The 23164-nt window shown below is 37.5% G+C and overlaps 4 protein-coding genes across 5 annotated transcripts; 1 reads left to right on the plus strand and 3 right to left on the minus strand.

Annotated features, from left to right (window-relative positions):
• Positions 1–6756: 6756 nt before the first annotated feature.
• On the minus strand, positions 6757–10436 carry LOC104812689 (obg-like ATPase 1). The gene is made up of 12 exons (XM_010539968.2): positions 10250–10436; positions 9667–9834; positions 9396–9519; positions 8999–9090; positions 8712–8810; positions 8501–8614; positions 8251–8315; positions 7974–8090; positions 7790–7865; positions 7453–7545; positions 7206–7256; positions 6757–7041 (listed from the first exon to the last, which is right to left on the minus strand). The coding sequence occupies exons 1-12, from the start codon at positions 10337–10339 to the stop codon at positions 6943–6945; spliced, it is 1188 nt and encodes a 395-aa protein (XP_010538270.1). The 5' UTR covers positions 10340–10436; the 3' UTR covers positions 6757–6942.
• A 383-nt stretch (positions 10437–10819) lies between these two features.
• On the minus strand, positions 10820–13706 carry LOC104812691 (proteasome subunit beta type-5-B-like). Of its 2 annotated transcripts, none has more exons than XM_010539970.1 (8): positions 13606–13706; positions 12987–13115; positions 12749–12878; positions 12358–12464; positions 11634–11768; positions 11448–11551; positions 11244–11344; positions 10820–11130 (listed from the first exon to the last, which is right to left on the minus strand). In XM_010539970.1, the coding sequence occupies exons 2-8, from the start codon at positions 13104–13106 to the stop codon at positions 11012–11014; spliced, it is 816 nt and encodes a 271-aa protein (XP_010538272.1). In that variant the 5' UTR covers positions 13107–13115; positions 13606–13706; the 3' UTR covers positions 10820–11011. The 2 variants fall into 2 exon arrangements, with proteins under 2 accessions (XP_010538272.1, XP_019057956.1); XM_019202411.1 differs by lacking the exon at positions 13606–13706 and adding an exon at positions 13520–13539.
• A 116-nt stretch (positions 13707–13822) lies between these two features.
• On the plus strand, positions 13823–19992 carry LOC104812690. The gene is made up of 8 exons (XM_010539969.2): positions 13823–14110; positions 14204–14318; positions 14913–16057; positions 16574–17928; positions 18083–18213; positions 18341–19125; positions 19308–19420; positions 19530–19992. The coding sequence occupies exons 1-8, from the start codon at positions 14057–14059 to the stop codon at positions 19855–19857; spliced, it is 4026 nt and encodes a 1341-aa protein (XP_010538271.1). The 5' UTR covers positions 13823–14056; the 3' UTR covers positions 19858–19992.
• A 130-nt stretch (positions 19993–20122) lies between these two features.
• On the minus strand, positions 20123–23040 carry LOC104812692 (patellin-4-like). Its single transcript, XM_010539971.1, has 5 exons — positions 22937–23040; positions 21233–22383; positions 21008–21132; positions 20774–20912; positions 20123–20560 (listed from the first exon to the last, which is right to left on the minus strand). The coding sequence occupies exons 2-5, from the start codon at positions 22370–22372 to the stop codon at positions 20303–20305; spliced, it is 1662 nt and encodes a 553-aa protein (XP_010538273.1). The 5' UTR covers positions 22373–22383; positions 22937–23040; the 3' UTR covers positions 20123–20302.
• Positions 23041–23164: the final 124 nt, after the last annotated feature.

Here is a 23164-nt window from a genome sequence, read left to right on the forward strand (position 1 = left end):
ATTATTTAGTCTTATAAGTATTATTATATATAAGATTAGAAATTCTACAAAGTTATATGTGTATACAGATATATTATTTTTTGTTTTAATTAGATTTTGTTATTGTATTAGTGTCTTAGAAAAATATATATTTTTTCTAATTGAAAATTATAGGAAACTATTATTATTTACTTCAATGAGTCAATTATCATTAATAACAGTAATAATTCCATTATATTTTGTGACCATTATATATATATATATATATGTATATTTCCTGATCACACATACATATCATAAGCTACGTATCATTCATCTACAAACCCCTAAAAGACAGCATAAGAATTGTAAATGCACATTTTGCCTGATAAAGTATATACACACGGACCAAAAAAAATTAGAAATAAATGTTGGGGCGCAAGAGAGAGGGTCCATATGATACGAAATAAATTCAATTTGGTCACGTGACCTCTCATCATGACTCCAACTTTGTGCATGCGCTTCGATTTTCTACATGGCAAGCATATATACACATATACATATACGTATATACATATTCACGTAACGTCACCTTTATCATGTATTGTTTTTTTATAATCAAGATAATTCTTCGAGTCGACTACATCTATCTTAGACCAGGGATTAAACTTTGTATATAAATTATTTTGATCCATAAATTACATCTTTGTTCATCAATAAAATCGAATCCAAAATTTTGAAAATGATTTTATCATATCTCAACCAATGTTTGAGTTATGCATTATTTATTTGTAACGTTTGGTTATATATTGTTTATTTGTTGCATGTCGTTAATTTATTCTCGTGATATTGTTATTTTATAAATATTTATTTTTTTCTCCTCTATCTCTATCATTTTTATAAATAAATAAAGGGAAAATCGCCATAAAAACCCTGTACTCTTCTCAGATCAACGAAAAAACCCTGTATTTTTTTGCTTACCAATTAAACCAAGCGACCAACTCTACAATTGATGGCGTTCTCCCCATTTCTTTCTCCTAATATATATATATTATAATAAAATTATTAATGTAATAAAAATTCTTCAATTAAAAAAATAAATTAAAAATTAAGTTTTAAATAATATCATCTCTTTTTGCCGCTTCTTGAATGATTTATGACGATGAGGACCATCACCCTCGATTTTTTAGGCCAGACGACTTTGTTTTGCCTTGGAACTCTTATTCTTGAAATGGTCCGAGTTCCAATGCGCAACAAGTTGTTGGTACAAGTTATTTGTTGTCCACTCCGGTGGCAGTCCATGCAGCTGATGACGACGTTTGGTATTGTCCATCATTTGTTTCAACCGCTGCATGTCAAGCTGGTTGAACTCTTTGTAAACTTTATCGGTGTACTTTTTTTTCCACCGAAAAGATTGCTTTATAAAAGAAAATTAGAGTTAGTGATAAATTTTTCTATTTAAATGAATTTTAAAAAAATAACTTACGATGAACGAGTGCCACCAAGAACGTTTCATATTCTCCGGTACCACCGCCCAACAGTAGTAGAGTTGAGAAAAATTAGACCTTATTATTATTGTTGTAAATGTTTTCCTCAACTCTTTATCGTTAACTCCAAACCTAATAATAATATTTTATTATTAATATTAGTTAATAATATAATTAAAATAATTATTTAAATAAATTAATTTAAAAAATTACCATAACGCTCCGTCAAGTTCGGGATCAATCAGCGGGACCTCGCGAGTTTCGAAGGAGTTTAAAATCTCCTCTACCTCCTCCAGAGTTATGTCAATCTCTGGGAATAGCGGCGGTGCGTCCGCGTCCGGCGGATCCGGAAGACGAGAAGGTGGTGGTGGCGGCGAGCGGTGCCCCAGAAAAACCCGCCAACAATCCACCGGATCCGGAAAATCACCTAGGAAACTGGAAAAATAATTGTTAGTATTATTTAAAATAAAACATAAATAAATATTAGGGGAAATCGCCATAAAAACCCTGTACTTTTCTCAGGTCAACGAAAAAATCCTGTACTTTTTTGCTTACCAATTAAACCCTATACTTAGTATGATTAACCAAAAAGACCCCAAACTTGTTAATAATTCACCGAAAACCCCCGACGTCTGCCAACTCAAACAAAAATGATGAGGCGGTAATGACTTGGCTTCCAAATTATGTACACATCATCAAAATTATGACACATCATCATTTTAAATAAAAATAAATAACATAATTCATTTAAATTAATTTATATACATATAAATATAAAATTACTTATAACTAATAAAACACATATATATATATATATTATTTATAATATAATTATAAATAATATATATATACATATTATTTTTAATATATAGTGTATATATATTAGTTATAATTACTTTTATTTTAATATGCATATTAGTTATATATATATATATTACATGTATAACTAATATATATACATATACATATTATTTTTAATAGATACATTATATGTGTATATGTTAGTTATAATTACTTTTGTTGTATTAGTTATACTATACAATATATATATATATGTATATTGTAGTTATGTGTGTAATATATTGTAGTTATACATATAACATATGCATATATAACTAATATACATATTACAATAAAAATAATTATAACTAATTATACACATATAATATATCTATTAAAAATAATATGTATATGTATATATATTAGTTATACATATAACATATGTATATATACAATTAATATGCATATTAAAATAAAAGTAATTATAACTAATATATACACTATATATTAAAAAATAATATATATACAATATATATTAACAAATAATATGTATATATATATATTATTTTTAATGTAATTTATAATATATATATATATATGTGAATTTATATGTATATAAATTAATTTAAATAATTATGTACATACCAATATTTTCATTAATAGTACGTAAATGTAAAAGTAATTATAACTAATATATACATTATATATTAAAAAATAATATATATACAATATATATTAACAAATAATATGTATATATATATATATTATTTTTAATGTAATTTATAATATATATATATATATGTGAATTTATATGTATATAAATTAATTTAAATAATTATGTAATTTATTTTTGTTTGTAATGGTGATGTGTCATAATTTTGATGATGTGTACATAACTTGGAAACCAAGTTATTGCCACATCATCATTTTTATTTGAGTTGGCAGGCGCAGGGGGTTTTCGGTGAATTATTAACAAGTTTGGGGTTTTATTGGTTAATCATACCAAGTATAAGGTTTAATTGGTAAACAAAAAAGTACAGAGTTTTTTCGTTGACCTGGAAAGAGTACAGGGTTTTTATGGCGATATCCCCATAAATAAAATATACCATGTACTACGATTTACGAAGCTCTCGTTCCATTAAAAACATGGTTCTTTCGGGTCTTTCAAAGACATCTCAGATTTGCACACATGCTTATATATTTATTTATTTTTTATAAGATACTTATATAATTAATTATACATATACATGTATATACACACACACGGCACATTTAAAATTAAACTTGTTTAAATCTGCGTTTTTTTTTTTTTGTAAAATGATGGATAGGATACACACACACATGTGCGTATATATATGTATATTGATGAAGATTTTGGTCTGTTCTTGTAAAATGTAAAAATAAAAAGTTAAAAGCATACTCTTTGCACTAATGTACATATACTGAGTTTAGGTTATGAATTTGAACCGTTTCAGAATTGAAAAGCCTCCGAAGGAAAGAGAAGGTTATATATATATAGGTTCATGGGCGTCCTACTTGTTTTCTTTTCTTTTTTTTTTCCTTCCTGAAAACGCTTTGGGGGATTTGATGATTAGATAGTAAATATAAAAGATCGCTTTGTCTGTGACATAATGTCAAACCTTTGAGAAATTTTATCTAGAGAGTCAACATCGTTTTTTCATCATCATCATCAACATCATCAATTCATCATCATCATCATCATCACCCCCTCAAATGCCTGTTCGTGTACAAGAAGTATCATGTATTATGTGACTGATGGCACACACACAAATTCAACTTATAATCATGTACTTAATGTTGTCCTAATTAGTTAATAACTTTGACCAGACATCTGTTGGTTTGGTTGAATCTAAAACAAATCTTAACTGACAATGTTTGTTATATATGCATGTGTGTGTGTGTGTGTGTGTTCTAAATGCCAGTTTAGGGTTTAAGGCTATGATATATAGATTACGCGCGTGTGTGTGTACATATATATATATATATTTGTACAATGCTGAAAATTTAGACAGTCCTATAATCACTTGCCAAATGGGAAAGCATCCCACATGTAAGTCTAGGGCATACGAAATATTCCTACAAGAAAATATATATATATATAACTAACCCAAATGAAAAGAACACAACCCTTTTTCAGTCTGCCATTTTGCTTTGCTTCATTCTCACATCTCTCTCTCTCTCTCTCTCGCTTCTGTCATTGTGTTGAGAGAGAGAGAGACATGTCGATCGAGAGAGAGAGAGAGAGGTGGAGAGAGGGACCCATGCATGGGTATGATAGAGATGTAAAGTTAGGCATGGATGGAAAGCAAGGCTCCAAGTTTGATATAGGCTGTTCGTGCATGCATATATGCATATATATATATATATATACATAAAAGAAACATACATATCATATCATATCAATCTATATGCACCTTATATATACGCGCAATTAATATATAATCACCATATATATATACACACACATATCCACTAACTTAGCCATAATTATGAGTGACATTAAAGTTTGTGAATTTCACTCGCCCATGAGTGTAATAACCATCGAGATTATGGAAGATATCAGAACATGCTCCCCACACGTCAATACGACACGACAACATCACCTCACGTTTTGATTTTTTTTTCTCTCTTTTTCCTTAAAACTTGTCCTCATTAGAAGATCGATGTACGATTTTTTTATAAAAGATAATGCATGTAAAAGAAATGTACATACCACAAATAAGATAAAAGACCCAAAGATACAATATGGTTCATATGATATAATTAATATTCATTACACGATGGAAAAGTATGTCGATTAGGAAGATCTGGGATCACATCAAAACTTTGTTTTGACCACTTTTTTTTGGTTGTGTATTATATGCTTTAGATGATATAGTTTGTGAATGTTGACATCTTGTCATTTATAAATATACAAGTCCAAAATTTTTTGTAAATATGGTGATTTTGGTTTTGTATCATATACAAGATAAGACATATATATTTGATGAAAAAAGGAAAAGATTCTGGAGAAAAGATATGTAAACGTAAGACAAAGACAAGAGATATGGTGAAAGACTGATGAAGTGGACTGTGCCCTAATGGGATGTATAGGGGGCGTGAGGACTATGACTTTGATATATACACACACATATATATATATATATCATAATATCCCATTCCTAATCCTAGCCATCAAGGGCATGTATACATTTGGTTTCATTCCCAATGAAAGTTGATTAAACCTTAGCTGCAATCATTCTGGATGATTGATTTATGTTATCCCACCTGCCTATATTTACACAATATGTGTGTGTGTGTGTGTGTATATATGACCTAATTAACCCCTAATGTGCCTTTAATTAGTTCTCCTTTTTGGGATGGAATCATGTCAAAGCGATGTAAACGATGAAAACATAATGTCCAATTCAAATTAACATAGGAGCTAGAGGCTGCTCAAATTTGACCGTGACATGATTATGGTCCAGAATGGTTCATTAGTCTCATGCCCATATTATATCGTTGACTAATTAGGATTTGTACCGTTAACATATAATTCCATCATCTGCAAATACACTTACTCATACACTTCTCCACAAAGACACTTGTGTGTGTAAACTCCTATATGCAACATGTTAACGCTTGTATATGCATGTGGGTATCTATTTATTTGAAGTTTGACGATGATGATCAGAGTACTATTGCCACATACATACATATGTACGTACATATATACATACAACATATATATGTACAAAGATCACTTGTCTGAAGATGAAATGATTCTGTTGGTGAAGAAACAAATGAACAAGACATCTGATTAGAGACTACTGAAATACGATCAAAATCTCTTTTTGGATTTTTTTTGGGCCAACAACATTGGTCGGACATTACATTAGTACGTCTAACGAAGATTAATTACATAATATTATAGATTTGATATTATAACTATATAGTAGTTATTATATTAATTAAATAAGATATTTTATTATCTTATTTTTACCTATAAATATTATAATGTTCTATTTTAAATAATGAAAAATCAAATAGTTCTCTATTCTTTCTCTCTATTATTGGACAGTATATATGTTCCACTCGCCTTTTTATATCCAGATATCGTATTGAATTAAGAGGTTAATTCGATTTCAGATTTGATTATTATTCAAAAGATCTCCATATTTTTTTTTCAATATTCAATTAACAACTGTATTAGACGAAATGGTTGGGGCCATATAGTACTACTTATCATGTGACACCCATTATGCCAACTAATTAAAGTACTAGTTTTCTTATTACCTTTCTCATTTGTTATTATATATATATATATATATGCATTCACTGTACTCTTCAACGCATGAGAAGACAGAAAATCTAAAAGGGCGATTTCGCAATTTCATTCCAGTTTGATTTATCAAGAAAGGTCCTACAAGATACGCTTGTAATTGGGCAAAAGTTTATTTCTTATAGATTGGGTGATTCAACTCATAAATTTGAGAACAAAATTCATTTTCAATTTAGATTCGAATCTCTATATAAAAAAAAGATATTCACATACACTTTTCATGTTTTTCGAAAGATGTAGTTAAACCGAAAGTTCAATAAAATTTTGGACTATAAAAACAAAGTTTCTTCTGGTATCACAAGCTAACAGCAAAAAAGGGCATATTCCAAACCCAAAAACACAAGTTTCTTCCTCTCTCTTAGAAATGGACGGAGCTCACTTCTTCCCACCGCCGGAGACGTTGAACTTGAAAAATATGACATCTCCGTCGTGAACAACGTATGTTTTCCCCTCCTGCTTGTACTTTCCAGCAGCCTGCAAACGTATATTTGTTGCAGCAGACGGAAACCGGAGTTAAGTAACCCACGAAAGGGGAATAATAAGACAGCAAGATTCAGAGAGTTCGTTCTTCATGTCCAGTCGGAGCTTGCTCGCTTGAGATACCTTAACAAAGAGCAAAGGGAGCGTTAGAAATGTACCTTAACTGCGCCTTCACTGCCAAGTTCCATGAGATCCTCAAATTTCATCACCTGCGATAATCAACAAGAGCTGTAGAGTGAGCCATACAGATGGAAAAAGACAAGCTTTCAACCTGGGCAAAAAATGGTGTGAAAGCTAGCTAGTAGAGCTACATGTTTGATGATGAATTTTCGAGGGATTTCAAGGCAGCTAAAAGAAAAAAAATAAGCGACCGAGGAAAATCATGAGAAATGAGAAGAAGATAACCTCAGCACAAATAAATCCTTTCTCAAAATCAGAGTGAATGGTCCCTGCAGCTTGGGGAGCCTTTGTCTGCCGCCTTATCTGCCAGCATTTCACCTACAAAAAGAAAATGACAATGATCGATGTGATAGGTAGAACTGCCAAATTCCCAAGAAACTACGACATTATTCTTGCAATTTAAGTGATCATATGCCCCCAAAAAGCTCAGAGTTAAGAAGAACAATGCTCAGAAGCATAACATTAACCCGCAAAATTACAGCTCGACATAATGAAAACCAAAGTTGTACTCTGGTCAGTAGACTGTCGTACTGAAGAGGGTAAGCAAGGGAGCATAATTTACCTCATCAGGTCCAGCTGTAAAGAAGTATATAAGATTAATGGCTGAAAACCCAGTTTTGATAATCTTTGGAAGAACACTGAGGAACAAGCAACAACCATTACATTCACATTACGAGTTGGATGGAAAAGACGTTTTTTTAAAGCGGGTATTCACTCGGAGCAAAATTGTTTGTTTTACCACCAACCTCTGCACTGTGTTCTCCTCACAATACTTTGCTGCTTCGTCTGGTAACATATCAGCAAGATTTCTTTCCAAAGCCCCGCTGAAAGGAATGATTGGCTCACCGCCATGTTCTTGAACCCTACATAAGGACAAATAAAATACCATTTATTTTAACAGAGAAATCTTATGGAAAAAGAAAATTGCGCTACATATCGCACTGAAAACATTCACTCCGCAATAGAGTTAAAAAATGCTCACTTATAATTTAAAACAGTTTATGCAGGGATAAATGCAAGTACCAAGCATGAATCTTCGGCAAGAACTTATTCTTCTTTCTCTGATAGTCTCTCTCGGTCATGTTGACCTGCAGATAAAAAAAGGAACAATCAGTGATCAAGAGACAATCCAGACAACTCCCTTTAGGAGGCCAAGAAAATTAGTTGCAAGAAATTGGTTAACATGGAGAGCGGAGAAAGTTGAGAATCAATGTAGATCAAGATAACTATATATACACACACACACATGATGATGAAATTCTAGAGAACTCACCAAGTAAACAACAGGCTTTGCAGTAAGCAATTGAAAAGTGTTCATAATCTCAATATCAGCAGTTTTCCAGTCCCCAAGGCGGATATCCTTCCCATCTTCTAGCCATGCCTTTACCTATACCGAAGAGGTGGAATCATTTTTCTTCTCAACAGCCGTGAATTACTTAAAACATTCAGCAGAAAATAATTGGTAAAAAAATTCAAAGCCAAACCCTTTGACACAGTTCCAGCTCTATCTTTAGCTGCTTGTCATTGCTCCTCTTCATGCTCTTTTCAAGGTCTTCGACCTTCCTCCCAACAAATTCAATATCCTAAAGTTGCACGAAATGAACGTGCCAAAAAAAGGTTGCACAAAATGAATTATTTATGAAAACTACACAAATGAATGCCACTACAATGAGTAATAAGATCTAACTAACAGAAGCATAACAGAATTGTGAGATAATTCGTTTGTTAAAAGTTTGGAGAACTAGAAATCGATATGCATTACAGAGTTTACCTTTAACCTCAGCTCTTCAGTTATGGTCTCCAAATCTCTCACAGGATCCACAGTATCATCAACATGGATAATATCCGCATCATCAAATGCACCTGTACATATTCAGTCGATAAGTTAATTACCAAAGCAATACTGCTCAGAGATCTCATCCTACTATTTGACCAGAATAAAAGCATCCACCTTGATTGTTTAAAAGGAACAGAAATACAAGAATATGAATAGATATAAGAGAGAAGAATGCAAATAAAATTAGCATAAAGACCCATGGAGTAAGAAAAGCGAAAAAGATAAATTTTTTAATCAGTCTCACACTCGAAAAGGCAAGAAGAACTTCATATCAATCAACTAAGAATTATGGCAAGAGCAAAGAATGCATAACAGAAAGGAAGGAGATTACGTAAAACATGGAAAATTCCATCGACTGCACGAATGTGGGACAAAAAGTTGTTGCCGAGACCCTGCCCTTGATGGGCACCTCTAACAAGCCCAGCAATGTCGTGGATTTCCAAGAAAGCTGAAACCTAAAGTACACATAAAGCAGATTGAGAAATACGACCAATTCCAAGATCCATTCAAGCATCATACAGAGAACAAGTGGATTCATTCTGAAGAAAAGGGCAAGCACAGCAATAGCAGCAATGCAGGAAGGATACTGAGTTCAAACTGACCTCGTTCTTGGGTTTGTACAATTGGCAAAGCCAATCAAACCGTTCATCGGGAACATTTACACGTGCTTCGTTCGGCTCAATGGTACAAAAGGGGAAGTTCTCAGCAGGGATCGACAGCTTCGTAAGCGTGTTGAAAAGAGTAGATTTTCCGACATTCGGCAACCCGACCTGAGATGCCACGGACCAAACATGTGACGATCAAATCAAACCTGTCTTATTCAGATATTGAACAGATCCTGCATCAAATCATAGCCATGATTCTGCATCTCTCAAATTCTGCAATTAACCCAGGCACAACTTCGCAGTTTCCGAAACTAGAATAACCTCGCGAACAAGAAATCATCGGATTTCCACCAGAAAATCCAAAAAAAAAAACCATTTCAATGACTGGAAACCTCATCAGGCTTAAGCACTAAAAATGCCGTTCGCGCGCAAATACAAAAGATCTATACTTTATGCGATAACACGATCTGGGTTCTACAAATTCGGTAACTTTTTCCAACATCAGAGAAACGGGAAACAAACCCAGATTAAAAAAAGAGAGGAAAAACGACTAGAGTGAGAGGTAGACAAAAAGAAGTACAATTCCGATCTTGAGATGGGAAGAGAAACGGCCGAGGATCGGTCTCTCGGCGGGAGCTGCATCCTTAGCTTTCGCTGCTTTCGGAGGCATATTTTTCTGGGTTTTCGTTCTTCTGCGTCGAATCGGAGAAATGCGGAAGGACGTCGAAGCTCGACGCTGTAGGGTTTATGTGAGCAAAACAGAAGCGGGATAGACGAAATGACCGGTTTGATGTTTGAGAACCAGTACGATTAGATTCCCCATAGCATCTAAACCGGACCGGTATCGGTTTACCGAAACCAAAACCAAGCATCTTCAATCCATGTGGACTGCATAGTACTCAACAGCAAAAGCACCGTGTATTTACGGATGGGCCCTCAAAAATCTTTTTTTTTTTTAACATTCTAATTTTCTCCGTTGAATTTGGTTTACATATATAAGCTCAGAATTTAATGATAATCACCCCAAGTTATAAAGTTTCATGTGAATTACCGATTTAATCACCATTGAAGCAGATTGAAAACACTGGTTTTGACAGTAATCGTTCTTATACGACATATGTAGTCAACCAAGGTTCGATTTTTCAGTAACTTGCACGTAAAAACTGAGGAATCCGTGCATTTTCGTGAGAAACCATACGGTAAGACAATAACAAGTGGTCATAAACTAGGATCCAACACTACACTGAGATCTCCAGATCAACAATGGTAGACGAAAACCCAATTTCTTTTGTTGGTTCGACAAAGAAAACGAACGATCGAAAGAGGTTTTTACCACACAATCTCATGCTTCAGACATCACTTGTTCTGCAGAACTCGGCGTCACCGGATAGTACTTGTAATGGAGCTCTCCTACATCATCTCCCGACAGTTTCTTCCATCCATTCGGCCCAACATGGTACACTGATCATAATGTGCGAGAACAGATCATGAGCTGATAATAATACTCACAATCTTGAAAATTTTGATCTCACAAGTGTGAACAAAGGAATGTGGAGATTTAAGTGATACAGTACCACTAGCCACTCCACCACTGGCTCCATCACGGAATGTGGCATGGTAGATGGATCTCCTCGCTAGCTCAGCGGCTTCCTCCACCGTCATATCGTATTTGTACCTGAGAATGAGATATACGAGATTTGAATGGTTGGGTACCGAGTAGTTGGGCCGAGAAGGCGGAAAATAAATCAGAAAGGGTGTTTCTTGAAAGAGAGACATACCCACTGTCGAGAACACCATAGGCGTATGGTGAACCAGATCCGACTGAGAATCTGTCTCCTTTGATCCGTCCTCCTTCGTTGTCAACATAGTATAACCCGGGACCCTGTTCCGAAAGGAACATCAGTGAAAGAAGATGACGGGGAAGGTCAAATAACAGTTTGAGTAACAAAGTTTTGTATACTAACAGTTTCATCCCATCCAGCAATCATTGTCCCAACAGAAAGCCCCATCCCACGGTATGAGTAGAGCATGTTGGCAAGAAGCTTTGATGCTCCAGAAACAGAGATTCTCCTCTTGTTTGCCAGTTCATGTAGACGGCACTGGATTGACAGATGGATAACTTTTTTATTTTTATTTTTATCAAATCATAGTTCTAACATACTAAGTACACGAGTTAGATCATTACAAAACTGCACGAAAATGCAGCACATAGAGAACACATTCAAAAGAAAAGCAGCTGCAACTCCTTGCACCCATCAATCCTGACTCTCAGTGTTTAACATTACCTATGAAAAGATGGAAATGGACCAAATCCATCATAGTTTTTTACCAGACGATTAGTAGTTAATCTTTTCATGGTATTTCTTATTTAATACATCACTGAAACAAAAAAGGATGTGTGCAGCCAAGAAAATGTTTTGTTCATAAAATGCCAGAGCAATGGACACCATATGCCCCAAACAAATGCATGCCTACGCTGTAAAGAGACGTATGGTCTTAGAGCCACCACTAGACAAGCTCAAAAACATCCTCAACCTTAGTAGAAAAAACATATAACCCTAAATTCTTACACCAGGCCAGGCAGATCCATTGCCTTTGGAAAAGCATAAATTTTCTATAGAAAGCAAGAAGATAAACGTAAGCCCACAAGCATAAGCAGAGATGGCAAAGAAAACATAAATTAGGTACCTTAATACCCAGATTTCTGTGCCAGAACTGGCAGTCAGCAGCTCCTCCGGCCATTGTTCCGAGCATATAAGGATTAATTTCAATAATCTTCTTCACAGACTGTGATGCTACATGGGGGAAGCAAAGCAGAAATATCAGATCAGGCATCACACACTGCCTCACTGGCACCACTACTGTCTAGAATCACAGCCAAAGAAGACGAGAACTTCGACAGGCACTCAACAGCATAATTAAAGCAACAGGAAGCACTCCATATCATAATTCTAATTTCACACCCAAATTCAACATCATCAAGAAATAGAAAAAAGTACACATAAAGTAAAGACCATCAGAATCTGGAGACCAGATGTCATGGTATAAGCGTGAAAACTAAATGGTTAAGAGAGCATACAGATATATCCTCCCATGCTTGCCCGAGAATCAGCAGCAACCATGACACCCTCCTTAAAGATAAAGGCGAGTGTGGTCGTACCCTTTGCAGGCTTCACCATCTGTACAGCTTCCTTTTGGAACCCATCAAACTGAAATCCACAAAGATGATCTAGCAATCAAATGACAGCAAAGGGAATTATTCTTCAGCAACCACATTGCTGATCCAAACCAAATAAAATTGAGTCACTAAAGCATACATCGTTTGCGAGGGGAAGATCAAAGGAGGGCACATCGGACAACCCATCCAGCATCTCGCTCTCGCAGTTTCTGCCAAACATAGGCACATTTGACTCGAGCCCACTTGTATCAAGCTTCATTGTCAAATCCTACAGAAGCATGAAGACAAGAGGATTCGCTTTAAATCTCATTCGGCAACTAAACACGTTACACAAAGACAAAAATCACAGAATAGACCGCAAGTAGTGAAATTAAGTTGTTACATCGGTTATGTTCCAGATAATATACAGAACTACTCCGTCAGATTCCGAGATCACACTCTTACCGCTACTTTACTATCTATGTTTCGTTCTGTATTTTAAATACTTCAAATCCTTGTCTAGACCAAATCTATCGACATCAGTTCTACTCCCAAATTTTCACAACAAAAATCGAGAAAAAAAACGACAAAACTCTTGCTTCAATTGCTTGAACAGATACCGAAAGATCTATCCGTGGTTGAAATTCTCCGATAATAACCATAAAACCGATAGAAGATTGCAATCGAGCCTACCTAAAACCCAGGCTCTCAGTTCCACGCAGGACAAAAAAACCCTAGATCTCGATTAGATCAACCCAACGAAGAGAACTGAGACATACCTTATTCGAACAGAAGAAGAAGCAACCAGAGAGCAAATAGAAGTGTGAAGAAATGAAGAAGAAAAGGGAATTATGAAGAAGAAAAGGGAGGAGAGGAAATGTTTGTTTCTTGAGCTCCGGGCAACAGATATGGATCGATCCGGGTCGGACCCGGTCGTACGGACCGGGCCTGATTATTTTCTGGGCCTGAACTGGATTTAAAGCCCAAATGCGTAAACCGGTCCGACGATTTGACCCGACTTTGAGAGCCTCACCTCACCCCGCCTTCTTCTTCTCGAATTCTCCGTCTCCCATCTCCTCGCTGAAGATTAGGGTTTAGGGTTTTTGCAATTTCATCTTGTCCTCTGCTCTTGTCGCTTTTGTTCTTTCTAATAATGAGAAAGTCGCGAACGATTTGAGCTTTCAATCCATAATCGGAGGTGGGATCTCCTGCAATATACTTTATCTAGCCATGGCGGCAGTTACTCCGACGAAGTCGCATCCGGCGAATCCATGCTGTGCTGCGGTACGTGCTTCGTCACTTAAATGTTTTTTTTTCTCTGCGTACTTGAGATTTAGTTGTTTTTATATTTAATTTTTCCTCTATTGGATTTTTCAGTGGCAACTCGAGTGCGAGAAGATGAAGAGGATGAGACGTGCTTACAAGGAAACGGTGGATCTTCTTAAGAATGCTTTAGAAAAGGAACAGGAGGAGATTCGTAATCTCAAGAAAAGTAAGAATATTAGTGGTGGTCTTCATTATTTTTTTACTGCTCTTTGTGCTCAGCTCTAGCTTTGGTTTAGCAAAGCAGATGACTTGATTCCTTTTTAGGGTTAATATTCTAAAATTTGGCGTAGAGATATTTGAACTAGAAACTGTGTTAGTGAGATAATATTTGATAATTCTGTACAAGTGTCCTTGGATTGAGCTCAAATGAAATATTCAACTTCCTTTCATTAATGTACTTGTGGCAAAGATAAGATGGAAGGGGATACGAGGAGAGTGTCATGCTTGCTGATGAATTTTGGTACGGTGTGTTTTTCCTTGATACTTTTGAGCTTCACTATAAAGTTTTGAAAATGACTGTTGTTATACCCAACGGTGTACGCTTTGTCTTTGATTTGGAACGGCATGGACATCTTCCAAAAGAATCATAATTTATGGCCGCAGTCAGATGGGTGTTTTCCTGAATGAAGAACAGATAGTATGGCTATTGAGCTTATTACTAGTCTCTGTCACCCATTGGGACTGAAGTTACCCTTATTTTAACATCTCTCTCTCCCCTTAATTATGATTTCTTAATCAATTTGTTGTCTATACCCTGCAGAACAACAAGAGGAGGGTGTCAAGGCAGATGTTGATAGAGAGACGAAGGAGAAAGAAGAGTCTGCAAGAGTTTCTTTGGAGAAAGAAGTATCTGATCTGAAGTCTGAGTTATCATCACTGCAACAAAGATTAGAGGAAAGCCTTGAAGAAAAGAATGCGGAAATGATGCTTCTTCGTGGTCAAGTTTCTAAAGGTGATAAGGAAATCCATCAACTGAAGGACCTTCTTCGCAAAGAAAAATTAAGGGCAGATAGTGTTGAAGAAGAAAGGAAAAAGGTTTGTGAAAAATTAAGAAACATAGAGGCTCTGAAAGATGAGAACAAGAAGAAAAAGGATACTGATGATGTCCTTAAGAGGCTTCTTGAAAACGAGAAGCAGAGGGCAGAAGTGGAGAGGAAGAAAGCAGAATCAGAGAAAAATAAAGCTGATAAGTATCTTTCCGAGTTGGAGGTGTTGAGAACTAATGCTGATAAGACTGGTTCTGAGTTGATTGCTTTGCGTAATAGTTTTGAGATTGTAAGCAAACAGCTTAATTTAGAAAAGCAAAAGAGATCGAAGGAGAAAAAACACACAGTTATGGAGTTTGCAAAAGCTAAGGAACAGATGAAGCTGATGGAGGATTTGTCTAAGGAGTTGGAGAGGGTTAAAGGAAGTAACGAGGAGCTCAGGAACAAAATGGAATTACAGATCGCTAGTAGCAAAGCAAAGAATGCTGAAGACTCGACGAAACTCGAAGAGCATGTAAGGCTCCTTGAGATGCATAAGAAAATGGCCATGGACTGGAAATCCCGTGCTGATGATCTAGCTCAGCAATTAAAAGAAGCAAGATTAGTGACTGAAGATTTACAAAAACGGCAGGAAGAATTATCATCTTCTCAGAAATCAGCAGAGACTATGACTATTTTGCCTCACAAGGTCAGACATCTCGAAAGTGCTGAGGTAGAGTTGTTGAGAAAAGAACTGAAGTTTGAGAAGAAACGTGTAAAACATGCCAAACAATTGGCTAAACTCGAAAAAGTTCGGAGAGAAGTTCTGGTTGATGAACTTGGTCGGCTGAAAGTGGAGTTCGCTCATTTCTCAAATCGCTTGAATCTACTGGATGACTACTTTTCAAGTGACGTGGAAGGTACAGATGATCGTCAGAAGGTCGGTTTATTCCATAAATTGTTACTCTACCTTCTTATCCTAAGTTTAAAATTGGTTTTCTGAGCATACAGGCACTTTCCCTTGATACCATATTTGCTACTGGTTTTTCAGACATGTGAGTTATCTGATGGATCTTTTTGTTATTTAACGTGGTGGGTAAAGAAACAATGTCATTCTTTAAATTAGTTTTTACCGAGTGAATAGCTCTGTCTATCCACTTTGCTTGAAATTCCTTGTAGAGCATGAGAACCTATGCCTCATCCTATTCAGATTCCTTAGGTCTTTATATATGGGTATTGAGCAAGAGCTGATTCTTTGTCTGACTATGGAACAACTTTGGTTTGTTATTGTTCCCGGTGTTGGATCTGAGTGTCGAAGTCTTTTAGATGGTAGCTTCTATCATAAAACGCTTGCATTTTCCCCAGCATGAGTTAGCTTTTTTTGTTTGCAAACATTATGATTTGTGGTGTTGATCATTTAATTCATTAATATCTAATTTTTTTTATTGCTATGCAGGCTAAGGGCTGCAGAACCCTGCTGAGATTAAATGAATTATCCCAGGTGAACCTTATTAGTAAAAACAAACCTTGTGATGCAAGGTGCAACATAGTAACCCGCTCTGGTTGTCAGGAGCAGGCACGGCAGTTTACTGCCCAGTTGATTTCTAAATCTGGACGGCACTTGAGTGAATCCGCCGCAGGTACTATTTCTGAATTGAAGTCTCTGATCGGAGGCTCTAAAAAATTCGCGACTTGTGGTGTAAATTCCAGCGCAACATCTTTTTCTGATGGACAGTTCATCGCCTCACAGGAAAGAGGACAATTCTCTGTTACTACCTCAGCTGAAATTGGCAAAGATAACATGGATATCCAAACAACAAATGCAAACATGTCCCCGAGAATTTCCGATGCCAGTAATAACGAAAACCTCTGTTTGGTGGGTGAAAACCATCTTCAAAGTCATCAGACTGATAGTAGTGAGTTAGTTAGTGAGAGAAAGAGAATGGTAGAGGCAGTTGAGTCCCTTAAGTATCTGTACTCTGAGGATAGGAAATTGAGATCACGTATAGGAGAGAAGGTGATGACTTTGCAGTCTATGTTAGTAGGAAATGTGAGTAGACCTTTTGTAGAGGAAGAAACTTCGTTGCCTGATGTGCAAGACGGTTCCTGTATAAATCGTGGCGCCAATCCCAAGAAGAAAAGGGGTCTTTGTGAGATGAACACAATAACACAGCGTTGTGATGAGTCTAAACAGTCAAAGAAGATAAAATTGGCAGATGCCAAAACATGTGAAGATCCACTGACCTCTGGAAAGACTCCTGAGCCAACAGGTAATCCAAAAGGAAGTAATTATACTTCTGTGGAAAGGATATGCCTCTCCTCTGCAAATAGACGTGAAACAGCTACTTTAGGTTTTGAGGAAGTTGATGCTACAAACTATATGAAATTGCTAGAGTTGGACAAATCAGAGGATGAAGAATGTTACAAGTTGGCCATAGAAGTGCCTCTCTCCCCAAATCTTCCTGAGATAGATTTTCAGGTTGGCGAGATGGTGGTGGGGGACGACCAAAATCCCTCTAGAGCTCTTGATTTGGTCGGTGGTAATAGTGGTGATTTGTTTGACACTCAGAATCCTTTAATGGCATTGGGAATGTCTTCCGTGCAGGCAAAAGTATGTGAATATGGTCCTTTACGTGGTCATATCCCTAAGTACTTGGTTTTGTTTTCAAATATTAAAAACCGGGGAAGTGTCATTAGAATTGTCCATGCTACAAACAAATGTATTCACCGATGCCCATCAGCTGCAAAAGTAGAGTCCGCATTCCAGGAGATTCTGTTGTCACTGAAGATGGAGAAGAACCTGTCGGTCCTGTAAGTGATTCATTATTCATGTATTGCATCTTTCCACGGTTACAGAATCATGAACAAGTTTTATTGCATCTTTAAAATGAAATTGTTATTTGTTTTCCTTTCTTGCTTCAACAGCGATTTAGGGTGTGGGGCTAAATTATGTCTTTTATTTCAGGGAAAGGGCCTGTGTATTGCTCTCCTCGTTGTTGCATAACTTCTCCATGGACGCTTCAATGAAAATTGGGAACACACTGAATATCGATACTTTGTCCTGCTTGGATTCTTTCTCAAGGCGTATATATGGAGGTCTGCTGCTCCTCTCTCTCTCTCTCTCTCTCTCTCTCTCTCTCTCTCTCTCTCTCTTTCTTTTGATATAGGTATTAATCTCAATTTGATATTTTATGTTTATTGATCTTGGCATTTTCTTCTGCAGTTATTGCTGATGCGGATAGCAGAGCTATGCTTTCAGAGATATTGGACGAGCTCCTTGGCCTCCTTCAGGACTTCCTCTGTGAACAGAGGGTATTGTGTTCCGTTACATCCTCAGATACATCTGAATCAAGTATCAATGTCTGCTTGGATGGAGAAAATGTAGCATTCCATAAAAGGGTTGCTCCAATTGATTGTCTGGTTACTAGCTCTGCTATTTTTGCAGCAATCTGTGCTTCAGTCAATGGTGTGGGGTTTATTTGCGAGGCTTCTTTTGAAATCCTCTATAAGAAAAGTCACGAGAAAAATACCTCTGTGCTACTGACTATTCTACATGTCTTCGTATATGTTGCTGGAGAGAAACTGTTGTCCTCGAGGGAGCATAATTTGCCAATTACCGTGTTGAAATCGATCATCAAGTTTCTAGAAGACAGTTATTTACATACTAAGGAGAGCGAGGCAGAGTTGCATCCCGGTAAGGAGTGTCCATTCTCAGACGAGTCTTCCTCTCTGGAGGATGTTGCATCTTTGCTCTTGGAAATTCTTCAGAAGTTTGCTCAGTCCAAAACCATGCATCAGAGTCTGACCAGTTCATCGGCTTCTGATCCCGTTCCCATTGCGGAGAAGACCAAAATCAGTCCGATGCTTGAAGATTTCCCGTTTCTACTCGATGCAAGGTGTGAAGCATCTTGCTGTTTACACAAGAACCAATCAGAGAATATGGATACCGGGGCATTGTGTCAACTCTGTGACGTTCTATCGTTGGTGGAACTTGTCGCGGGTTACATGGTAAGTTTCATATTATTTTGTGCATTTCATGGAGAGATCAAATGCACAAATTTAGCATTTTAGCATATGGATCAGTATATGCCCGTGTTTCTTGAACCCTTGAATGCAATCTTCGCAACCTGGTTCTTTCCCGAAGTTTATTAATATCTCTCCAAACCGATTTATTGTACATCTGAATGCAGGCTTGGGATTGGACAAGTGCCAATGTTGTTGCTCCGCTGTTGAAGATGTTGGAGACGCCACTAGAAATGGACTTCTCTATTGCAATTGTCTCGCTTCTCGGGCAACTTGGCAGGTGTGTATATATATATATATCTATAGTTATTGTAATCTTCGAAAACCGGTTTAGTTTCTTTTTCTCCTTTGTTAAACTGAGTCAGCTCGTTCCGGGTTTTATTTTCCAGTATTGGGGTTGAATCTGGTGGCTATGAAGATGGAGGAATCGAAAGCTTGAGAGACAAATTAAGTGAACTTTTGCAATGTGAGACAAGAAGCCTTAAAGCCGGTTTCACAGTGCAGATAGCAACCGTGAGTTCTCTCCTGAAACTGTTACCACCGGATTGCGTGAAAATTGGCCAAAATGCCGCCGCCGCCACCACGAAGCTAGCAGATCCTCCGAGGATCTCGAGTCCGGCTGCTCTCGTTGCAAAATGGTTATCGTTACTGAGCGACGAACAGAGGGCCTTCTCGTCTGAGTTCTTACAAGCATCATCTCCCCTAGTTGCCAGATGAGAAAACACTAGTGGAGCATGAACGTAGCAAAATTTTGGATGTATTCGTTCCGGGGTTTGGTTTGGTCCTGAAATGAGGAAAGTGTATGGTGCTTCTTGGATCCAGCCTTGATGAAAGGGGTTCACGTTATGTATACATTCTCTTTGCGAGTTTGCTCCTGGATACGGGTCGGGTCGGGTATTCGTGGTTACCGATGCGGAGAGAATATATTCCAATTATGTCAAGCAGACGAAAGAGAATATGATATATGTATGATCATCATATGTATAAAAATTCACAAGTACAATAGAAAGCATGAATCTCGCCATTATTTGTAATAAATAAACAAACAAACAGTTTCCCTCGCAAAGCAAAAAAGAATGAAACAATAATAAGGTCCCTCTCACTCCAAAAAAAAATGTATATATCCAAACTCTATATAAGATTACCTTTGGAAGACTCTTGCTTAGAAAGAGGATCCGATCTTGGTCACGTACCGGTACAGAACTCTCTTCTTCTTGCCGGAGACATTGTCGACGGTAAGAACGATCTTGCCGAGCTCGTTGTTCCTGAAACTATTGCGGATTGGCCCTTCGTTTGATCCGATCTTCTTCCCCTTTTGGACGATCACAGTGTATGATCCTTCATCTCCAGGAACGAACTCTTCCTTGTAGTTCACTTCCCATCCAACAACGGTGACTTCCCAAATCAGTGTATCTCCCACCTGTGAAAAAACCATACCAAAAAAAAAAAGAGGATTTTAGGACAAAGAACCCATTAGATCTTTGTCGGGAATGAACAAGAACAAGATCTCCTTTAATCAAGAACAATGAACATTTCAAAAGATCATCATCTGCTGATTAATTACGCGATTAGATTTTTATGACTATATCGGTAATAATCCCAGTAATAAAAGGGGGATTTCCATTTTCAGTACCTCAGGAGCAGGGATCTCAATGGTTTCAGATGACCCAGGCTTGACAATGGCTTCACAAACAGTGGAAGCAGAGAATTCGAGATCGCCGTCTCTTTTGAATCCACCGTACTGAGCGGGAATCTCCTCGGCCGGGATGTACCTGCAATCACAAGCATCGAGGTTTTATAAAGTTCAGGACTTGTATTTGTAAAATGTACAAATGTGAACAAATGAATTCAGATCCATTGAACTTACCTGAGAAGTGTCTCGGTGACCTTCGCTGCGCGAGCGACCACAAACTTGCTTCTGGTTCGTTGCGTCAAGAACGGCGACAGCAGAGCATTCAGAGCGTAGAACCAGAACGGCACGTTAATAAATATCTGCCAAACTCAAAGAACAGTCAAGATTTCATCGAGTTCCAAAGACCAAATCAAAAGATTCTTCAACAGTCTGAGAGAAGAAAAGGGTAAAGAAGTTTACGTTTCTTGAGACGAATTCAGGGTAATTGTCCTGCAAAGCTTCAACCGCATGCTTAATCGCGACCCGGAGTTCTTTCCTCGTCAATCCGGGAGAGTTCTTAAGATCGTGGATCTGAAGCAGAGAAGTAACGCCGCCGGGTTTCAGATCAAGCTTCTGAATTCCCTTCTCCATCAGCTGAAACCTCCATCTCAGGAACTTCTCTCTGTTCTCCTCCGTCCCGAACGTTTTCTGGTAAAGCTCCTCATTGTTAAACACGCCGTAGACGTTGTAACACACGGGGTGACCTTCACGATCTGCTCCGTTCATGTATGCGGCTGCAGAGTTGAGTTCTTCGCCGAAATCTTCCTGTAGGATCGAGTCGATGTTGTGTTTTTTCCTCCATAGGAGGGTCTTCTTCAACATCTCAAAGGCTTCATTCACCTTGAAGTCTCTTGCCCTCAAGAATTTCATGAGAATAACGTCGGTGGCTTCCGCTCCTTTGCTTGGCAGTAAAGGCGCTCCCCATAGAGAGATGTCCTGATCGACGTTCTCTTCTTCTTCTTCCTCGACCTTCTTCTTCTCTTCCTCGACCTCAGCTTTCACTTCTTCTTTAGGGAATTCATCCTCAGGCTTAGCTTTCACTTCTTCTTTAAGGGTTTCCTCAGTAACAACATCCTCGATCTTCTTCTCGTCTTCGGTCACAGCTTTCGCTTCTTCTTTGGGAGTTTCCTCTGTAACAACAGCTTCAGTCTCAGCCTTCTTCTCTTCCTCGGCTTTCTCCTCAGTTTTCTTCTCTTCTTCAACCTTTTCCTCTGGTTTCGTCTCTTCCTCGGCTTCTTTATTCGCTTCTTCCTTCACGGGGCTCTCCTTCTTCTTCTTGAAGAGAGTATTTCCAACGATGGCTTCCTCAAGCTTTGATTTGAGATCGCTCAGAGCCTTTCTCCCAGATTCATCCAAATCAGATAAGAAGTTGCTCTCTTCCTTGAAGAAATCGCTCTTCTCCATGGCTTCAGGCTTGGTCTCTTCTTGAACGGCATCTGTTTCAACGGTCTCCTTGACATCTTCCACTGCTTTTTCAACAACCTTCACTGTCTCTTCCTGAGAAGCAACGACAACCTCGGTCTCAACCTGTTTCTCCTCAACCTTAACTTCTGCTGTCATGGCTTCTTGACCTGTCACAGATCATGACAAAGCTTCAACGCTTGAGAATGGCAAGAAAAACTAGAGAAAATCAAACTAAGTTTCTGTCTTTTTTCTGGAGAAGTGAATTACGTTATAACTCTGTACAGCTATGACCAGCTGTTTTCGTGAACCCTAAGTTGGGTGCTAGAAGTCTATCAACATTTAAAAAGACCATCTTTCGCAGATTATTTATCTGAGAAAACGACAGAAAATCCGAGAAAAAAACCAGGAAAGATCTATGGGTAGTCAAGTTTACCCGACACCTTTGATTCTGAATGCTAACTATCTAAGAACAGATTCGCATCTTTGAGGACTAGTTAGGGGAACACGGTTGACAGTAGTCAGCAAACCCCGGAGAAAGCAAAAGAAAACGCGAGAAAACGAGAGAAAATGAGATTCCCATATCGACAACTAGATGTGCTATACTTGAGCTATCAAGGAACACGGTCGATGGGTATTCATAGCGGCCGAATTCTTTTTTTTTTTTGAGAGAAAACGACAGAAAATGCGAGAAAATGAGAGAAAAGGGAGAATAAAACCCACCTGGAACTCTGGAAGACCTCGCCTCTCTTCTTCTTCTTCTTGTCGTTCTGCGTTTGGCTGCAGAGAAAAAATTGTGAAGACGAGAGTAGCAAAAATGGAGTTTATGAAGAACCCTAGGGGAAGGGCCGAAGGGGTCCCCACAATAGCAACGGTCACATGTGTTGGCTCCACCAGCAAGTAATAGCCGTTGGATCTACGAGTGCCAGCCTGGCATTTCTCACGCATGGA

This window comes from Tarenaya hassleriana, unplaced genomic scaffold (assembly GCF_000463585.1).
Source record: "Tarenaya hassleriana unplaced genomic scaffold, ASM46358v1 Cleome2, whole genome shotgun sequence".
In the NCBI taxonomy this organism is placed as follows: Eukaryota; Viridiplantae; Streptophyta; class Magnoliopsida; order Brassicales; family Cleomaceae; genus Tarenaya; species Tarenaya hassleriana.

Excerpts from the sequence above, each read along its gene's own strand:
- LOC104812691 (XM_010539970.1), bottom strand. The coding sequence starts at position 13,106 with ATGAAGCTTGATACAAGTGGGCTCGAGTCAAATGTGCCTATGTTTGGC. Across the intron at positions 12,879-12,986 it reads ATCTTCCCCTCGCAAACGAT|TTTGATGGGTTCCAAAAGGA; the intron begins GTATGCTTTAGT and ends TGTGGATTTCAG. Across the intron at positions 11,345-11,447 it reads TATGGTGTTCTCGACAGTGG|GTACAAATACGATATGACGG; the intron begins GTATGTCTCTCT and ends TCTCATTCTCAG.
- LOC104812692 (XM_010539971.1), bottom strand. The coding sequence starts at position 22,372 with ATGACAGCAGAAGTTAAGGTTGAGGAGAAACAGGTTGAGACCGAGGTT. Across the intron at positions 21,133-21,232 it reads CTGAATTCGTCTCAAGAAAC|ATATTTATTAACGTGCCGTT; the intron begins GTAAACTTCTTT and ends TGAGTTTGGCAG. Across the intron at positions 20,561-20,773 it reads TTGAGATCCCTGCTCCTGAG|GTGGGAGATACACTGATTTG; the intron begins GTACTGAAAATG and ends GTTTTTTCACAG.
- LOC104812689 (XM_010539968.2), bottom strand. The coding sequence starts at position 10,339 with ATGCCTCCGAAAGCAGCGAAAGCTAAGGATGCAGCTCCCGCCGAGAGA. Across the intron at positions 8,316-8,500 it reads CAAAGCCTGTTGTTTACTTG|GTCAACATGACCGAGAGAGA; the intron begins GTGAGTTCTCTA and ends TTTTATCTGCAG. Across the intron at positions 7,866-7,973 it reads GAGGAGAACACAGTGCAGAG|TGTTCTTCCAAAGATTATCA; the intron begins GTTGGTGGTAAA and ends CTTGTTCCTCAG.
- LOC104812690 (XM_010539969.2), top strand. The coding sequence starts at position 14,057 with ATGGCGGCAGTTACTCCGACGAAGTCGCATCCGGCGAATCCATGCTGT. Across the intron at positions 14,111-14,203 it reads CGAATCCATGCTGTGCTGCG|TGGCAACTCGAGTGCGAGAA; the intron begins GTACGTGCTTCG and ends TGGATTTTTCAG. Across the intron at positions 18,214-18,340 it reads CTCAAGGCGTATATATGGAG|TTATTGCTGATGCGGATAGC; the intron begins GTCTGCTGCTCC and ends TTTCTTCTGCAG.